This window comes from Moschus berezovskii, chromosome 16 (assembly GCF_049115385.1).
Source record: "Moschus berezovskii isolate FMDL1 chromosome 16, NW_MosBer_1.0, whole genome shotgun sequence".
NCBI classification, from domain to species: domain Eukaryota; kingdom Metazoa; phylum Chordata; class Mammalia; order Artiodactyla; family Moschidae; genus Moschus; species Moschus berezovskii.
In genome coordinates this window covers 59,226,890-59,246,492 of record NC_142475.1, presented here as the reverse complement: position 1 = coordinate 59,246,492, position 19,603 = coordinate 59,226,890, and the positions used below count along the sequence as shown (strand labels likewise).

The window sequence follows — 19,603 nt, the reverse complement described above, 5'->3', positions numbered from 1 at the left end:
ACTGCCAAGCATGAGTTTGGGGTGGTCGGAAGTAGGTGGATGAGAGGGGAGCCTGGAGAGGCAGGTGCGGGAGGCAGCAGACAGAACGTATGAAAACTTGGAGGCTGTGGTTTTTGTTTTTGCTTTTTTCGCTAGAAAATCAGATAAATGCATTTACCCCGCACAGAGTATCCACTTATAATGGATATTTAGACTTGAAAATAAAGCCATTTATTTTGACTTTCCTTCTGTATTGTGTCTTCACTATGGACAGTCTGCTGATACACTGGTTATGTCCTTACTAGATGGACAGTCTGCTGGTACACTGGTTAAGGATCCTTCTGAACATTTCAGGGCCTCAGTCCCACGGGTGGTGGTGCCAGTTCTCAAACAGATAATGCCAGCAGGGAATGAGTTAAAGAGCTCAGGAAGACTTCAGTGTCCCGCTTTTAGCATGCCGAGTTTGACATGCTTCAGGGAGGTATCTAGTGAGTCCCGAATATCTCAGCGTGAGGCTGGGGCAAAGGTCTGTCCTGGAGATACTTCTGATAATCGCTAGCATGTCAGTGGTATTTTAAGCCTTGGGGGTCATGAGATCACCCTTGGAGAGTATATAGAATTTAAATAGTAAAGGTCAGGGACAGACCCCCAAGGAACTGTGGTCTTTAAGGGAAGAGCAGAAGAGAAACCAGAAGAGGAGTTAAAAGGAGCAGCAGGGTGTGTGGAGTCATGGAAACCAGGGGAGGGCCGTGTGGTCAGTACCTTCAAGGAAGATGGAGACTGTGCATATTCATTGGATTAGTCATGAAGGGCCCTTTGCAAATTTCGCTGGTGAGGAGGGAAGAAACTACATAGTAGTGATTTGAGAAAAATGGAAACTACAGACTTTCCAAAAAATCTTGGCCCTGAAGTCAAAGAGAGAATGAGATTGACAGCTAAAAAAAGGATTGTGGAACATTCGTTGGTAACCAAGCATTTTTAGGTCTTGAATCACCCATGGTAAAGTATTGGAATGTATCCTCCATAGGTACCAAATTTTGCATGTGTTTTCATGCAAGCGACTCCCTGAAACCCAGACCCCAAGTTAAGAAACCTAGGGTGACGGGTTGGTTTCATAGTGGAGAAATGTGGCTATGTTTTCACGCGAAGACTGAAGTGTCAGTGTCCAGGGTAGGCGGGGTGTGAAGGAGAGCCGGGAGTGGGTGTGTCGGAAATGAGGGGGAGGGGGGCAAGTTGGAGATGGATGTCCAACTGGCCTCACACAGCCACCCTTTCTCTCAGGAGAAGCAAAGAGGGAAAGATGGGAGGCTTGACAGAGAGCAGAAGGCGGGCAGGGAGTGAGAGCCGATGCGGATAACGGTCACTTTTTCTCTGGGAGGCAGGAGATCAGGCACCTCGTGAGAGTGCAGGGGTCATGGTGACGCCTGCGCCTGAGGAGAACGGAAGGGGGAGGACAGCAGTATGAGGCTGCACGGGGGGCTCAGTGGAGGCGCAAGACCCAAGGCCTGTAAAGGCGCCAGTCTGTTTGTGGGTATGTCTTCAGCTGTGCTCAGGTCGAGACAAGGTGCAGTGGAAGCAGGCCCATTGGATTAATCCAATGGAAGGGAAGGGGATTGAGAGCACTGGTGGAAGGGAAGTTAAAACGCTGGACTAAGCCATGAGAGGCCTTGGTTTATGAGAAGCCAGTGAAGATGGATAACCTGGAGGGGGTTAGAGAGTAGAAATCATAGTGAAATGGAAGAGCTGATTTTAACGGGATATGGCATAAAAATTCTGGAAGGAAGGAGGGCTGTGGGATGTAGCAGCAGGTGGCACTTTGAATGAGTGAGTGGCATTGGCATGGCAGTGGAGCTCAGTACCCTGGCAGAGTTTGGCTGTGGAGGTGCTTGGCTGGGGTGGGTGCAGATACCGTGTTCTGTGCTTGAAGAGGTCAAGAAACTGAGACCAGAGTGTGAAATGGGCCATCTGCTTTACCCACAGATGATAAAGTCACTTTAGCAGTAGTTGGGGTGACGGTGGAACTTATCTTGGCAAAGACAATAGCTGGCAAAGAATTGGAAGAATGTGGGGGAATGACCAGAGAAATACTAGAAGGTTCCATAGCAGAAGATTGTAACCCAAAGTGAAGGCAGGGAACGTTATGGTAGGAACCCTTGTTTCCAGGACACAGTGGATAGGGAAGAATGAGACAGGATCAGGAGTTTGCTGTGACAGCAGGGAGATGGTTTCAGAGAGCTGGGAGCCACAGGAGCCTGGTTCAGAAGTAGGGTAAGACCATGTTGATTTAGGCTTGGATTCTATCCTTGAATTGGAGGGCAGCTCATGTTTGCCAACTTTTCCTTCTACCAAATAAGAACCATCAAAAAACCCAAACCAAACAAATCTTTGTCATTTTGTTAAAGGACTTTAATATGCCAAGTTAGGAAGGAAGGGCGACTATTAACATGTCATGCTTCTGCTGCTGCTGCTAAGTCACTTCAGTCATGTCCGACTCTGTGTGACCCCATAGACAGCAGCCCATCAGGCTCCTCTGTCCCTGGGATTCTTCAGGCAAGAATACTGGAGTGGGTTGCCATGAAAATTACAATATTTTACCTTCCAGATTGCATTCCCCAGATGACTCCTCATTCTTGGAAAAAGTACAGAAACTCCCTGTCAACTTTCCTGTTGAGTTTTTGGTTCCCAGAATGTAGACCCTCCACCCATCATGGTGCACAGTGACTGAACCCATGACCTTCTGTCTCTGCCTTCTGGACCAGTGGTGGCAAACCACTGCGTGCAGTCTGTACAGAACCTGTAATCTGAGAATGGATATATAACATATAGAGAGTATGCAGCAGAGAACGAATGTGGGGCAGCAGAGCTTGAAATATTTACTATCTGGCTTCTAACAGAAAAGTCTTGCTGACCCTGCTGTAGCCTGAATATGTGCTGTCTTCTCCATCCTCCCTCCCAAGTCCCTGAATTATCTGAACGGGTCTTCTCTGGTCCTCCCAGGCCACATAACCTACCCCTTACTGTGTGACAGGCCTGACCAGGAAAGTAAAGAGGTGGCAGCTGTCTACTAGTACTGTTAATGCTGGTGTTGTGGCTGAAAATGCCCTGTTTTATTAATACAAGTGACAACATATACACCCTCGTGCATTCAGCAACACAGCACAGAGGTAGAAGCTCTGGTTCTGGAGGTCAACACACAGGGGTGAATCTTTACTAAGTATTACTGAGCACTCTCATGTGCCAAGCAGTTTGCAGGCATCAATCCATTCAGCCCTCACCCTCACCATGTGTCCAGGGCTCACTGACTTCTCCTGCTATGACACATGTTGGGCGCAATGACATGGCACTGGGAAAACCAGGTGGAGGACTGGCCCAGCAGCCTCCACCCCCTCCTCCAAGAGACTGGAAGGATCAAGAGCAAACTCTGACCCTTAGCATACGGGAAGCCCTGACTCAGGTGACATCGGGTGGCCAGACTAATCCAGTTTACAGAGTGCTGCTGCTGCTGCTGCTAAGTCACTTCAGTCGTGTCCGACTCTGTGTGACCCCATAGACGGAAGCCCATCAGGCTCCCCCGTCCCTGGGATTCTCCAGGCAAGAACACTGCAGTTTACACTAAATCAGAGCTAGCAGTGGGCAGAGCTTGGGACTGGGGCAGGCAGAGTGCCCCCAGAGTGGTCCTGCCTTAAAACATGCATGCAGTGGTGACCAGAACAGTCATGCACACAGCTGTGTATAAATTAAGTGAAACCACAGGTACCACATCACAATGTGTCTGGCAAAGAGGAACTGCTTAAGAAATATTAGCCATTGTGATATGACATGATAAGAACTATCATTAGGCTCAGCATTTCTGTGCAACAGGGAGCACAGCAAGCTCACTGTGAATCAAGGAACGGATGTTTTTGCTGAATATTCACTCACTGTATTAGTTCAGGCTATCTAACAAAGTACCACTCACTGGGGGCTTAAACAATAGAAAATTAGTCTCTCCCAGTTCTGGAGGCTGGACGTCCAAGGTCAGGGTGCTTGCAGGGTGGATCCTTTCTGATGGTCATGAGGGAAGGCTCTATTCTAGAACCTTCTCCTTGGCTTGTTGATGGTGGTCTTATCCCTGTGTCTGCTTATCATTTTCCTTTAATGCCCACTTCTAGGACTTAATTTCCCCTTTGCATGAAGACCCCAGTCTCTTTGGATTAGGGACCAGGGCTTCCCTGGAGGCACTAGTGGTAAAGAACCCACATGCCAGTGCAGGTAGATGTAAGAGATGTGGGTTTGAACCCTGGGTTGGGAAGAACCCCTGGAGGAGGGTATGGCAACCCACTGTAGTATTCTTGCCTCGAGAATCCAATGGACAGAGGAGCCTGGTGGGCTACCATCCATAGGGTTGCAAAGAGTTGGACACGACTGAATTGACTTAGCACAGTAAACACTGATGACCCTATTTTAACTTGATTACCTCCGTAAAAGCCCTGTCTTCAAACAGCGTCCCATTCAGAGGTGCAGGGGTTAGGATGAATTTGAAGTATGAATCTTGGAGTTGGGGTGGGACACAGTTCTAGCACAGTACTCAGCACCATCCCTCTGCTAAGCTCTGGAAGTGCAAAGTCAAAGGTGAAAACATGCCTCCTGGGGAGCTCAAAAGTAAGTGAGTAGGGGCTGAACAGAGGTAAATATGTCCCTAGATACTTTTATAGTGTTATAAATGTTAAGATGGGTCCAGTAGGGTCTGCTTTAAATGTCAGGCATTTCTCTTTGAAGACATGCGAGACAGATAGTTAGCTCTGGTCCCATTTTCATCTTGCAGATGGTTGCAAAATAACAAGGGGTGTCTTTTTTCTTTCTGTTATCAAAGGAACATCTAGGTTTTTTTTTTTTTTTTTTTGGTAATGAGGGTAAAAATAGCCCAATGTGACGTGGTTTTCACTTGAAAGACGGTGTCTGGTAAGAAATGAGGATGTCTGAGCAGTGGTCCCATCTTATAATGATAGCACACAAGTATCTTCATCAGCTGGAGTTCGTGGCCATAGACTGTGAAAGCAGCGTCAACAACCCTGTTACCCTCTGTTTATGCCAAAGTCACGGAGGATTGCTGGTGCCTGAAATGGTTTTCCTGTCTGAAGCCATTTCCTGTCTGAAAGACTTCAAAACGTTGATGTTTTCCCCCAGCCAGCCAGGCTGGGCATGGAAACCACCTCCAATATTTCCTCAAGCTTTTTGCACATCCAGCACTGATAAGTGTTGAGGAGCAGAAAGGAATTCTTGGTTCTTGATTGCAAGAAAAACAGTATGGGTCCTGGCTTCTTTTCAGTGCTTTAGAGTTTCTACTTTTTATCTCCATTCTTGCTGATTCTTAAGAAAACCCCATCAGTCTTTTCATTAAACAAATGGGTCTGTGATTATTTGAACGTTGGCGAGATCAGGCATTTGCAACTGGCTTGACATTTCTGCCCTTGGATCTGAATAAAAATCATTGAAAGGCTCCTTGCCCTCGTTTTGAGAGGTGAAGGCCAGAGCAGACGCTTGTCCTTGCTAACGTGGTCAGCAAGGGACAGACCTGCTCCTCCTGTCTCAACACAGGTCTGCAGTTATGTGGGCGTTTGTTTTGTTGTGGCTATTTTTTGTTGTTGTTGTGGCTATTTTTAACACCTGAAATTACTCTATTTGAACCTTAACATCAAAATCAAACATTTCCTTCTTTAACTGACGTCTGTCTGGAAAGGAACAAAGAAAGACAGGAAGGCAAGAAAAGAGGAAAGAAAGGGAGGGAGGAAGCGAAGGGAATGAAATACAGCTTTCCATATATTGGTGGAAATTTTCAAATGTATTTCAGTCTAGTGATTTAAGCTTCAGTTCAGTTCAGTTCAGTTGCTCAGTCGTGTCTGACTCTTTGCGACCCCATGAATCACAGCACGCCAGGCCTCCCTGTCCATCACCTACTCCCAGAGTACACTCAAATTCATGTCCATCGAGTCAGTGATGCTTAGTCGACATTAGAATGGAATAATGCTGCTGGAAGGGAATGGAAGGGCCCTGGTATCACACTGGGGCCTGCCCTACCCAAAGTTGCAGGTCATGCTGCCCCCCTGCCCTCAGCCCCGCGCCACCTCAGCAACGCTGTGGTGTGCAGGGAGACATAATCAAATCAGCTGGAGATTTCAAAAAATTCCTCCTGCCTTTGCCTGATCCCACCACGCCAGCCTTGTCCCAGGACCTCTGGCTTTCTGCCCGGGGAACTCTATCAACACTTCCCCTCCCATCTCTGGCCCTGGGATCCTCGGTGAGGCCATTAGCACAGTGGACCCGGGCCATGTGCCCGACACTGAGGCCGGCTGCTGAACACAGCAACATTCGGAAACAGGAGCGTTTCGAGGTTTTATGAGCCCAGCACATCCCTGAGTGAACCCATCACCGCCCTCACCCTCTGTCCTGCTCTGTGCCCCCACACCGTGTTCTTTGTTTCCTCATGGAGATTTTACACGGCACGCTCTGTTGTCCAACCCAGAAATCCCATGGTCTTCATCACCTTCTCCCTTACCCTGTCCTGTCAATTCTGCCTCCTCAGCCCCTCTGGGAACTGTCCTTTCCTTTCCACTCCAAATCTTTCTTTCTTGGTTACACTGGGCAGCTTGAAGGACCTTAGGTCCCCAACCAGGGATTGAACCTGGCCCATGGCAGCGAAAGCACCGAGTCCTAAGCACTGGACCGCCAGCGAATTCCAATGTCTTTGTTTTTTAAATAAGCGATTCTGGCAATGTGATTTGTAAAATACATTTTACACAAAGGAAAAAAATCTAACCAACAAACCACAGAGGCTGCATTTCAGGGGAGACTATCCCTTTGGGAGAGTCTGAAAGCCGCCGCCGCCTCATTCACCTGGTGAGGAAACCAGAATCCTTGGAATAAACCATGGATGCTGAAGCTGAAGGAGCTGGGCTCAAGCCCAAGCAGCACCACTTGTCGGCTAAGCGCTTTGCGTGTGTTTCTGGATCTGTTTGCTTGCCTGTAAAATGTGCACGTAACGGTGGCCACAGCATGGTTTATCGTGAATATTAAATGGCAGTGGGATCCTTGACAAAGTAGTGAACTCTTGTGAAATGCTACCAAGACTGCCCAGCTTTCATGCTTCACTGTGATTTTGCATTCGCAAGGGACTTGCTGTTTGAGTTTTCCATGAGGTGTATACAGAACCCCAGATGTTGGATTCAGCATGGCAGCAATGATTCATCCAGGGGTCGTGTGTGCCGGGGGAGGGGGGCAGGTCCCGGGTGTGGCAGAGAGCTGGCTCCAAGCCCTGGGATGGCCCCTGATGAGCTGGCCCTCACTCTGGCAGTGACAGTCACCCTTTAATTAGAGCGCTTTGCCCTAGACATCAACCTAAGTGTGGAGGGCAGCCAAAGCTTCCATTTTCAGACCAAAATTGGCAGGTTCGGTCCTGAAATCCCATCATAAGTTTTCTCTGAAATTTCCCTGTACTCACCGTCTAATAATATGTGCCTCAGATCAGCTGTGTTGCAAAAACGCCACTTGCACTGACCATGAAAATAGCAACACATGGGTGATGCTTAAGAAAATGACAGCCCTGGGTTTCCTGCAGGGAAAGCAGATCCCAAGTTCAGAAGCACATGATTCGAGATTCTGAGACTGGTCCCACGGCTCCAGGACGAGTGTGGGGGTCTCACCTTCCTCTTCCTGAATCTATGTGAGATCTGGTTGCATTATTCGGCCACTTCTCTGAGTACACCTTTTTTTCTCTCTCTTCTTTTTCTTCTTTCCTTCCTTTCCTTTTCTCTCTTTTTTTTTTAACTAAAAAAATAAAGGGTGGTGGTACTAGGTTGCTTTGCTACTGTATTTGCCATTCTAATTTTAGTGCCCCTCAGTAGTGTGGTGTCAAAGACAGGTTTGAGATAAAAACAAGAGGCTTCCTCATATAGCTAAGAGCACGACGTTAACAAAGACAACCACCTTTTCCTATCCGAGGATGGTCTTCTGGAGAGGATGCTCACCCTGTGGGAGGCTCAGAGGGATGCGAAGGAGCACTGACTTGGAGCCAAGAGGCTCTATCTTGGGCTTTGTCACCATCCAGCTGGCATTGAGTCGGTGATGCCACACAACCATCTCATCCTCATCAACTTTAGGTACATATATAGCCCCTCCCTCCTGAGCCTCCCTCACCACCCTCTGGGTCGCCACAGAGCGTCGAGCTGAACTCCCTGTGCTGCGCAGCAGCTTCCCACTCACTGTTTCACACATGGCCGTCATATATGCAGTGCTGCTCTCTGTCACACAGAGTGAAGTCAAAGAGAAAACAGTTATCGCGTGTTCATGTATATATGTGGAATCTAGAAAATGGTACAAAGGAGCCTATTTGCAGGGCGGGAATAGAGATGCAGATGTACAGGGCAGACTTGTGGACACAGCGGGGGGAGGGGAGGATGGGGCAAATTGTCTTCTTCTTTTAAAGAGGATGTCTTGGCTGGGGTTTTCCAGGAAAGACTCTGAGATAGAGTTGCATGCAGAAAGTTTAGTGCACAGTGCTCTTGGGAGCAACACGTGTAAGGCAGAATTGGGTTGGGGGTGAAGTAGAACGTGGATGCAAACCAAATCCTGGCCCCATGGACGCCTCAGTGAGCTGTGAAGCTGAGTTGGCCCCTGGAGGTTGTCCCAACTTGGGGCCAGAGAGTTAGGACTTTGGAGATCCACCTGGACTAGTTTGGGGATGAAGGTTGACCCTGTGGAGGGAGGCGGCTGGCCTAGTCCTAGGTAATTCCTAGGGAGAGACTCAGCCAGCAGCCCCAGCCACTTGGGGAAATGAAAGCCTTGACCCTGAAGGCAGCCTACACAGTGCATCGCAAAGCACCATGTGACCAGCGCTGTGTGTGTGTGCTTAGCCATGTCCGACTCTTTGTGATCCCTTGGGCCCTGTCAGGCTCCTTTGTCCATGCGATTCTGCAGGCAAGAATACCTCAGTGGGTAGCCATTCCCATTTCCAGGCATCGAACCCGACTCTCTTGTATCTCCTGCACTAGCAGGCAGATTCTCTCCCACTGTGCCAACCAACATGGATGAGCCTGTTATTATCATGGGTGCTGGCATTATTCTAATTTTTGCATTTTAACAACTGTGTGTGTGTGTTGGTCACTCAGTCGTGTCTGACTCTTTTTGACCCCATGGACTGTAGCTCGCCAGGCTCCTCCTTCCTTGGGATTCTCCAGGCAAGTGTACTGGAGTGGGTTGCCATTGCCTTCTCCAGGGACTCTTCCCTACCCAGGGATCAAACCCGGGTTTCCTGCATTGGCAGGTGGATTCTTTACCATCTGAGCTACCAGCGAAGCCCATAACAACTGTATTATGATGTTTTTCTTATCCTTTGACATTCTCTCCCAGTCTCCTGTAAGTTGCTCAATAGAAATGGCCATGCTTTTGTTGGTTCGTTTGTTTTGTATTTTAACCTCTGTATTCCCAGGTTTGAACACATAGAAATTTGGCTCATAGAAATCATTGAAAAAATTGTTGTAGAATGGAGAGATGGATAAAGGGGTGGGGTCACGCGAGAATGGAGACCCCCGGGGGAAGCCCTGGCGCGCCCTTGGGAACGTTGTGTGGCACCCCGCTGACGGGCCTCTTCTTTCCCTCACAGTCGCTCTGGCCTCGTGGCAGTCCCTGGCCCTCTCTTCAGTGATTGTTGATCCATCCGTCAGGAACTTTGACGTTGCCCACATCAGCACCGCTGCCATGGGGAACTTCTCTGCGGCCCGAGACCGCTGCTTGTGGGGTAAGGGGTGTGTCCACACGCTGGGTAGGGGGTGAAATGGGACGAGGGTCCTCTCACACAAGTGCTGCTGAAGATTCTGACCTCAGAAACACATAGAAGACCCCAAGGTCACCTGGGGTGCCTGGCCAGAAGGATGTCATCTGGTGAAGGAACCTTGGCTGGGCTCTCCTCTGTAGTCTTCTCATTCTCCTGCAGAGTTGACCCATGGCCAAGGTCTCCAAGAGGTTAAGCCAGCCAGAAAATGAGCAACACCGAACCAGGTCAGAGGAAGGATCTAGGAGGTTAGTCTGAGACAGAGGAGATGGGTGGAGGCCGTGATGGCTGTCCTCAGATGACAGGTGGGTGGCCATGACAGTGAAGAGAGAGATTGTCTGGCCAAGTTCATGGGGCAGAGTGAAGACCCGTGCTGTGGTTGTTCAGTGGCTCAATCGTGTCTGACTCTGTGACCTCATGAGCTGCAGCACGCCAGGCTTCCCTGACCTTCACTGTCTCCCTGAGTTTGCTCAAACTCATGTCCACTGAGTCGATGATGCTGTCCAACCATCTCACCCTCTGTGTCCTCTTCTCCTCCTGCCCTCAGCATTTTTCAGTGCTATACAGAGAACCTTCTAATAGGCAAAGCTGTCCACAGATGCCTACTTCCTTTAGAGGGTTTTGGTCACTGGTATATAAACAAAAGCTAGGTGACAACCTGGTCGGAAGGTTCTACAAAGACTTTATGAAAGAGATCAAGATTAGATAACATTTGTGAAAGTTGAAAGTCGCTCAGTTGTGTCGGATTATTTGCGACCCCATGGACCTTACAGTCCATGGAATTCTCCAGGCCAGAATACTGGAGTGGGGAGCCTTTCCCTTCTCCAGGGGATCTTCTCAACCCAGGGATCAAACCCAGTTCTGCATTGCAGGCAGATTCTTTACCAGCTGAGCCACAGGGAAGGCCATTTATGCTTCTGCAATTTTGAGATTCCATGGATCTCCTCCTCTATGAGGCTGGATAACAACATGCACAGATTACAGACAGGGCAGCCATGTGCAGTTGTACAGGTTGTACATTGTGCAACTCTGGGTGGTGCCACAACACAGAGATTAGGCTATGAATAAGAGCTTTAGGCAGTGCACAGCTTGCTCAATTGAATGAAACGTCATTATTTTCACGGCTGTTCTTAGGACTAAATATCCTAATGCCATGAATCATTTAAACTGTCTAGGGCAGGACCTGGTTTCCATGGGAAAGGACATAACCCTTGATGGAACATGGTGAGTGTGGTGAGGCAGGAGGCAGAGGGAGATGAGGCTGAAGAGGAAGTCATGGGCCAGAGCATGAAGACCCTTGTCTTGTATGACTTAATCCTGAGGCCAGTGGGGAGCCGTGAAGGTGCTTTAAACAGAAAAATGACAAGAGCACATTTGTGGATAAATAACCAAAGAAAACCCTGATTGTTGTGTGGAAAATAGATTCATGGGAGAGTTGAGTCCCCGACCACTAGTTTTATTCCAAGATTATAGCCCTGTGCCAGGTGCTAAAATGAAGGAGTGAGTGTTTGTATGTATGTATGCATGCATAATTGGATAGATGAATGGATGGTGCATAAGTGGATGGATAGATTCATGAAGTGTGATTGGATGAAGGCTGTCTAGCTGGCTTATGCTCTGAGAAACTGTGACTTTGGACTGATCCTGAAGGAAAGTGAGGAGACTGCAGAGGAGTGCTCACCCATGTCTTCTCTCTCAGATGGATTCCTTCCTGCCAGGCACCTCAGGTTGTCTTGGGACAAATGGAAGAGTGGGTGGATGGATGATGCACAGATTCACGATGTATAATTACATGAACGGATGAATGGATGATGCTCGGACAGATGGAAGGATGCATGCATGGATTCACGGATGTATGGTTAGATGGCAGGATGAATGGATGGATGGATGGATTCATGGATCACAACTGGATGGATGGATCAGTGGATGCATGGATTTATGAATGTACGGTTGGATGGTAAGATAGATGGTTGGATGGATGAATGGATGAATTGATGGGTTCACAGGTGCATGACTGGATGGATGGATCAGTGGATGCATGGATTCATGAATGTATTTTTGAATACTTGACTGAGATGATCTCTCAGGCTCAATCCCCACCCTTCTCCTCCGCAGAGTGTTCCCGTCACCAGGACTGCCTTGTCACCACTCTGCAGACCCAACCTGGAGCTGTGAGGTGTATGTTCTATGCTGATACCCAGAGCTGCACACATAGCCTGCAGGCCCAGAACTGCCAACTTCTGCTCCATGAAGAGGCCACCTACATCTACCGGAAGCCAAGTAAGTGCCAGCCTGTGTCTTTGCAGACATTCCCGAGGGCCTGGGTATGGCTGGGAGGGACTGTCGGAGCATGTGGTGACTCACGGGTGGCGGCTTTTGAGGTTCTTAAGGAAAAATCAGTCAAAGTCATCTTAGGCTAGGTGGCACTTACATGGGATGAACTGAAGGGAGACCAAAAAGCCTACTTCTGACCTAGAACTTCTCTGCACTGTCTGTATTCATGACTTCTTTTGAGTTATAGAAGCCATTTTGGCCTTCGAGTTTCTGCATAAAATAATTCATTAGGTCACTTTTTAGTACCCTTTCAGAGTTTATAAAGTTGTTTCACATACCTTATCTTGTTGGATCCTGATGTTATCCTGTGAGATATCAAGATAAAGGATTGATCCCTTTCTTAGAGACCAGGAGACTCTGGTCCAGAGAAGTTAGGTTGCTTCTCTGATTTCACACAACTAGTGATGACAGAACAGGGACTTGGAGCCAGGTCTCCTATCTCTGGAGGCAATCCTCTCCCACAAAATCGCATTGCCTAGCGACCACATCACCATCACCAAAGAGTGTGGTTGCTCCTGGCTGGGTTTAGTTTAGGAACATCCATTAACGTGTTATCAAGTGTCAGCCCTTGTGTTGGGTGCTGGGGATGCAGGGGTGAAGCAGGTAAGGAGCAAGCAGCATATAATTACAGCCTAAAGTGAAATAATATGAGCTATAGAACAGGAAACATGGGAGCCGAGGCCCTGGGGGATACCCCCTCACGACTAGACACGCTTACAGGATGGAATGAATAACTTTTTAGAAATGTTGGCTGAATCTGCCATCTTATCTTCAAGAGCAGATGTTAGTGATCCCTCTCTGTAAAGAGTCAGATAATAAATATTTTAGGCTTCACAGCTACAAGTCTCTGTTACAGCTACTCAACTCTGCTGTTGAAGCAGGAAAGTGGCCACAGACAATAATAGATCAATGGGCACGGCTGTGTACCAATAAAACTTTATTTATGAGACCAGGGAGCAGTGACAGTTGGCCCCACCTTGTCCTCAAGTATTAATGGTCCTTCAGGGCTGTCTGGATCCAGGGATGTCCTCTCTCCCCTTTCCTCCACCTCAGTGTTTAGATCAGGAGAAGGTGCCCAGGCTTAGGAGTGCTTTGATTCCTATAAACTAAGGTCTTGGGCCCTTAATCTTAAGGCTTGCCTTCTATTCAGTTCAGTTCAGTCACTCATTCGTGTCCGACTTTTGCGACCCCGTGGACTGCAGCATGCCAGGCTTCCCTGTCCTTCACCAACTCCTGGAGCTTGCTCCAACTCATGTCCATCAAGTCTGTGATGCCATTCAACTATCTCATCCTCTGTCGTCCCCTTATCCTCCCGCCTTCACTCTTTCCCAGCATCAGCATCTTTTCCAGTGAGTCAGTTCTTTGCATCAGGTGGCCAAAGTATTGGAGCTTCAGCTTCAGCATCAGTCCTTCCAGTGAATATTCAGGACTGATTTCCTTTAGGATGGGCTGGTTTGATCTCCTTGCAGTCCAAGGGACTCTCAGGATGCTTATATCATTTGGTCGAGTTAAATAGATTTCATCCATAGTGTAGCCAATCTGCACGGTAGTCCTGCTGAGAAATGCCTTCACTTTGAGGTGTGAGTTCTGTAAAACAAATTAGACTGCTTCTCTCTGGATTCTGTGTGTCTCAAATTCAGCATGCAATGCTCACTCTCCAGCAGAAGACACATGCCCACGAGTGTCTACATAGACATTTATTTGCACCTAAAGTACATGTAGAGCTACAAATAATTTTCTTAATCCACACAGTCACAGAACCTAAATATATGGGTATTCTAGAAATAATCTCCACTTCTGCAAAAGATTACAAAAGGGCGAAATGCACAGCAGATATTTTTCCCATGTTGGATCTCATTCCATCTGGGATACATTGGGCAGCCTCTGGAGGGAGGGTTAAATACCAGTGTCTGTGGGAAAGCAGGCTTGCATTCCCTCAAAATTCTTTAGCTTTTATATTTTCTGTCTCTGCTCCCTGCTTGAGATGATGCCACGTTCATGAAATGTGGCTGTTTCCTGCAGAGCAAAAGAACTGACCTTGGGATTTTTTGCTGCCTTAGCATCCACGGTTGGTCCTGAATGCTGGCCAGAGAGCCTGTGATTTGTAATTTAAACAGGAAATCTTGTGAGATGGAAGGAACTGTGGGGGTGAGAGCAGGCATGATTTGCGATTGAGGCCAGATGATAAAGTGGCACCTATCTCTTTCCACCGCAAACTTCCATTTTGGGTTATAACTGACACGCCAGTGTGTGAACAACCAAGTTTTCACTCACTCTTGCCTTCTGTTCTCTCTTCCTTTTGTCCTTCCTTTTTCTTCTTTCTTGCACCCCTCCACTCCTTCCCTCCTTCCATCTATCTTTCCCTCCTTCCTTTCTTCCTTCCCTCTCCCCATTCATTCATCCACGTGTTGGTCTCCAGTCACGCACCAGGCACTGAGCTTGGGACATTACAGGCATCGTGTTATTTCTTCCTGACATCTTTGTGTTGTAGGGACAGCTACTGTTCCTTTCTGGGCAATGGGGAAATCGAGGGTCAAAAGAACTATGAGGTTTTTCTAAAGCAGCTGGTCCCTCACACAAACACAGGTCTGTTCATTGCTTCTTCCTCACCACGTGGACCCTCAGTGGCCTGGAGGTCATGAATGCACATCACACCAGGTGGTCTCAGCCCTGACACCCCTGACACCTGGGACTGGATGACTGGATGACCTGTTGTCTCTATCGTAGGTTGTTTAATAGCATCTCTGGCCTCAATCCTATGAGATGCTAGGAGCTCAGACCTCTCCTCATCCTTGGGACAAACCCAGAATATCTCCAGACATTGTCAAATGTTTTCTGGGGTCAAACCACCTCCAGTTGAGCCACTGCATAGTACCAAACTCTTGAGGAATGGATAAACTTCTGCCTGTCTGTCTGCCTCCTCTCCCACATTTATGTTCATTATAAATATGTATTTTAAACAGACAGAGCTGCAGACCAAGCTGCAAAGCTTTCTCTCTCCATGGGCCCACAGTGAATTGGAACAAAGAAAACACACCTGTTGGAAATAAACAAGAGAGACTACACACACACGCATGCGCACACATACATACACACACACACAGAATTTCATCACCAGTGTTGGTTTCCTCTGGGTGAGGCCCTAAGACCTGCGGTAACTAGACACAGGCCTGTCTTAAGCCCCTGAAAATGGCATTTGTCACTGAGCCTGAGCTGGTACTCATCTCACACGCTAGTAAAGTAATGCTCAAAATTCTCCAAGCCAGGCTTCAACAGTATGTGAACTGTGAACTTCCAGATGTTCAAGTTGGATTTAGAAAAGGCAGAGGAACCAGAAATCAAATTACCAACATCTGTTGGGTCATTGAAAAAGCGAGAGAGTCCCAGAAAAACATCTACTTCCGCTTTATTGACTATGCCAAAGCCTTTCACTGTGTGGATCACAACAAACTCTAGAAAATTCTTGAAGAGATGGGAATACCAGACCACCTGACCTGCCTCTTGAGAACTCTGTATGCAGGTCAGGAAACAACGGTTAGAACTGGACATGGAACAACAGGCTGGTTCCAAATCGGGAAAGGAGTACATCAAGGCTGTATATTGTCACCCTGCTTATTTAACTTATATGTAGAATACATCACAAGAAACGCTGGGCTGGATGAAGCACAAGCTGGAATCAAGATTGCTGGGAGAAATATCAATAACCTCAGATATGCAGATGACACCACCCTTATGGCAGAAAGTGAAGAGGAACTCAAAAGCCTCTTGATGAAAGTGAAAGAGGAGAGTGAAAAAGTTGGCTTAAAGCTCAACATGCAGAAAACTAAGATCTGGTCCCATCACTTCATGGCAAATAGATGGAGAAATAGTGGAAACAGTTACAGACTTTATTTTTTGGGGCTCCAAAATCACTGCAGTTGGTGATTGCAGTCATGAAATTAAAAGATGCTTGCTCCTTGGGAGAAAAGTTATGACCAACCTAGACAGCATATTAAAAAGCAGAGACATTACTTTGCCAACAAAGGCCTGTCTAGTAAAAGCTATGGTTTTTCCAGTGGTCATGTATGGATGTGAGAGTTGGACTGTGAAGAAAGCTGAGCGCCAAAGAATTGATGCTTTTGAACCGTGGTGTTGGAGAAGACTCTTGAGAGTCCCTTGGACTGCAAGGAGATCCAACCAGTCCATCCTAAAGGAACTCAGTCCTGAATATTCATTGGAAGGACTGATGTTGAAGCTGAAATTCCAGTATTTTGGCCACCTGATTCGAAGAACTGACTCATTTGAAAAGACCCTGATGCTGGGAGGGATTGGGGGCAGGAGGAGAAGGGGACGGCAGAGAATGAGATGGCTGGATGGCATCACCGACTCGATGGACATGAGTTTGAGTAAATGCCAGGTGTTGGTGATGGACAGGGAGGCCTGGCGTGCTGCAGTCCATGGGGTTGCAAAGAGTCAGGCAGGAGACTGAACTGAACTGAGCTGATAAAAGTATATTGACTCAATGAATGAATGTGAAGGAATACAGCAGAGGAGATAAGATAAGGCTACAGGGAGCTGATAAGTGTCTGGAGATTAACACTGCTGGGAGCGGGCGGAGGCCTGTGGAGCACAGGGCAGGGTGGCCAGCCGCACAAGCCTGACCTAAAGGACCCAGTGGGATCCAGACAGGCACAAAGGGAGGATGGGTGCTGCAGGCCAGGCCCAACCCTTTACCCTGTGTGAACCTCTGGCCCCGTGGTCAGAGCTGGGGCTCAGAAAAGTTCAGCTTTGAATCTCAACTCATCACCTTGACGTCCTGACAGCTACCCACCCTCAGCCCCTGAACGCATTTCCTCACCAGTGAAATGTACTTACTGGTCTGCAGTGCCTTAGTGATAGTTCTAAAATCCAAGCAGTCTTAAAGTCAGAAAAAAATATTTTTTTAAGTTTTTGGCAAACTCGTTTGGGGTCAAAATCTGACTCAAAGTTGACCGAAGAAATGATATCAGGTATTCATCCCTCTTAGCAGGACCAGCCCATACAATTCCTCCCAGAAGTAAATGGCGCATCCAATGATGGGGCTCAAGTCCAGACTCCCCTGGAGGATTGGACCTTGCACAGTCTGGGCCCCTCTGTTCTTTTTAAAATCCAAGGGATCCAGAATCGTGATGACACCTGGTCCCGAGGGCTGAGTCAGGGTTTGTGAGCCTGGGTGATCTCCCCGGAAAGAACTTGAGATGACAAGAACTGAGGGAAGGATTGCTCAGTGCCCAGGGAAGATCAGGTGTCTTTGTTGGGTTTCTTTTGTTTTCCACATTAGACACTAACTTGACTAGACTTAAGTTATTGGTGCCTGAATGAATAACTACATTTTTTTTAAGTGCAGAGAACAGTGTTTGGGCTTTTTGATTTGTTTCTTAAAGCATGTCTGGAATACCCCTGAATAGAGCATGTGCTGTGCTCTCGTCCTTCCCCTGCCCCAGACATCCCTCTGCCTGGCTTTGGGACATCTCCACCTTCAGTGCCCATCGCCACCCATGGCCAGTTGCTGGGCAGGTCGCAGGCCATTCAAGTGGGCACTTCGTGGAAGCCAGTGGACCAGTTCCTGGGAGTTCCGTATGCTGCCCCACCCTTGGGGGAGAAACGCTTCCGGGCCCCGGAGCACTTGAACTGGACTGGGTCCTGGGAAGCCACCAAGCCACGGTAAGGATGGAGTGGAATACATTTGGGGGGATATCCAGGGATGCCTTCTCCCATTCTAAGCCTTCAAAGTGAGAGTTGCTAACAGAGCAGTGTGTTAGAATTTGAGCCGTGCGTTGGGGGTACATTAGCTAAGATGGCGTTGAGTGCTCTTACACATAAACCCCCACTTGTCGGTGACTTAATATTGCCTTGGTCCTGCCTCCTTTGTTGACGGAGGGGCTGGTGGGCTCTGCTCCATGCAGCGATGTGGAGACCCAGGCTGGCGTGTCTTCTTCAGCACAGACCTTCCAAGGTTCCTTCTAGGAACCTCCCTTGACTTCTCATGCAGGAAACAGAGGCTGTTAGTGCCCGGGAGGTTTCCTTGGGCAACGCCCATGGGCGGGGCGTGTTCATCACGTGCTCCAGTGTGGCAGTGACTCAACCTCCCAGCTACATCTCACCTCAGTGGGGCTGAGAAATAAGCAGAGAAGGAAAAGCATGCTGCTGCTGCTAAGTCGCTTCAGTGGTGTCCGACTCTGTGCGACCCCATAGACAGAAGCCCACCAGGCTCCTCCATCCCTGGGATTCTCCAGGCAAGAACACTGGAGTGGGTTGCCATTTCCTTCTCCAATGCGTGAAAGTGAAAAGTGAAAGTGAAGTCGCTCAGTCGTGTCCGACCCTTAGCGACCCTATGGACTGCAGCCCACCGGGCTCCTCCATCCATGGGATTTTCTAGGCAAGAGTACTGGAGTGGCTTGCCATTGCTCGGTAACTGTGGGCGACCCTGGTTGCTTTTCTGGTTCTCAGTTTTCTCCTCTGTAAAATGGGTGCCTAGGGTTGACTGGATGGAGAAGGCAATGGCAACCCACTCCAGTATTCTTGCCTGGAAACTCCCATGGACAGAGGAACCTGGTGGGCTGCAATCCATGGGGTCGCTAAGGGTCGGACACGACTGAGCGACTTCACTTTCACTTTTCACTTTCACACATTGGAGAAGGAAATGGCAACCCACTCCAGTGTTCTTGCCTGGAGAATCCCAGGAATGGGGGAGCCTGATGGGCTTCCGTCTATGGGGTCACACAGAGTCGGACACGACTGAAGTGACTTAGCAGCAGCAGCAGCAGCAGGGTACACTAAAGACTCAAACCCCATCCAGACTGACTCCGGAGCTCTGGCTCCTCCGAATGCTCCGCCCTTGGAAAGAGAGGCCAGGTCACAACCGTGAGGAGCACCGGGTCTGGTCCCAGCTCAGAGCTAAGGCGCTGGACACGAGCAAAGCAGGGCTCTCCGCCTCCCTGGGAGTCAAACTCCCTTCCTCAAGTAACTTCCGAACAAGCGACCCAGGAAGTTATTTGCGCCAAACACGGAGCGGTCCCCGGGCCAGCAGAACAGTGCCTCCGGGACAGGGGCAGCGGCGCCGGAGCCTAATCCCCGCTCCTGTACCACAGTCTCAGCGACTGCGCCCCGCCCCGAAGCCCGGACTGACCGCGGGACCTTTGGTACTCACCTCCCGCGCCGCCGCGCCGCGTCAATAATAATAATGTAAAAGGTCTTTTCATTCCCTCAATAGAAATGATATTAAAAGGAGTTTTCAAAAATGGGGAAAAATAGAATATCCTATTTTCCTTCCTCTGCTTTTCATTTTGCCCATTCCCTCCTGTGCACATACCACTATAGACAGTTGACAGATGAGGTATGATTCTGTCATTTTTCTGATGAAAGCATGTTCAGAGTATCTGTGGAAGGAGCACCCATGCCTGCCTCTCTCGTCCCACGGCCTTTCCCTCCACACAGGTGTCTGCAGCTCTGTCCTGAGGAGGCAGC

General features: G+C 48.5%; 1 protein-coding gene across 1 annotated transcript in view; it reads left to right on the top strand.

Annotated features, from left to right (window-relative positions):
- Nucleotides 1–19,603, top strand: part of TG (thyroglobulin) — a 240,814-nt gene that overhangs the window by 104,826 nt on the left and 116,385 nt on the right. Inside the window, exons 36-38 of the mRNA XM_055431976.2 lie at nucleotides 9,617–9,751; nucleotides 11,900–12,064; nucleotides 17,581–17,800. Of these exons, the coding sequence (XP_055287951.2) occupies nucleotides 9,617–9,751; nucleotides 11,900–12,064; nucleotides 17,581–17,800 (520 nt within the window). The remainder of the gene's footprint in view (nucleotides 1–9,616; nucleotides 9,752–11,899; nucleotides 12,065–17,580; nucleotides 17,801–19,603) is intronic.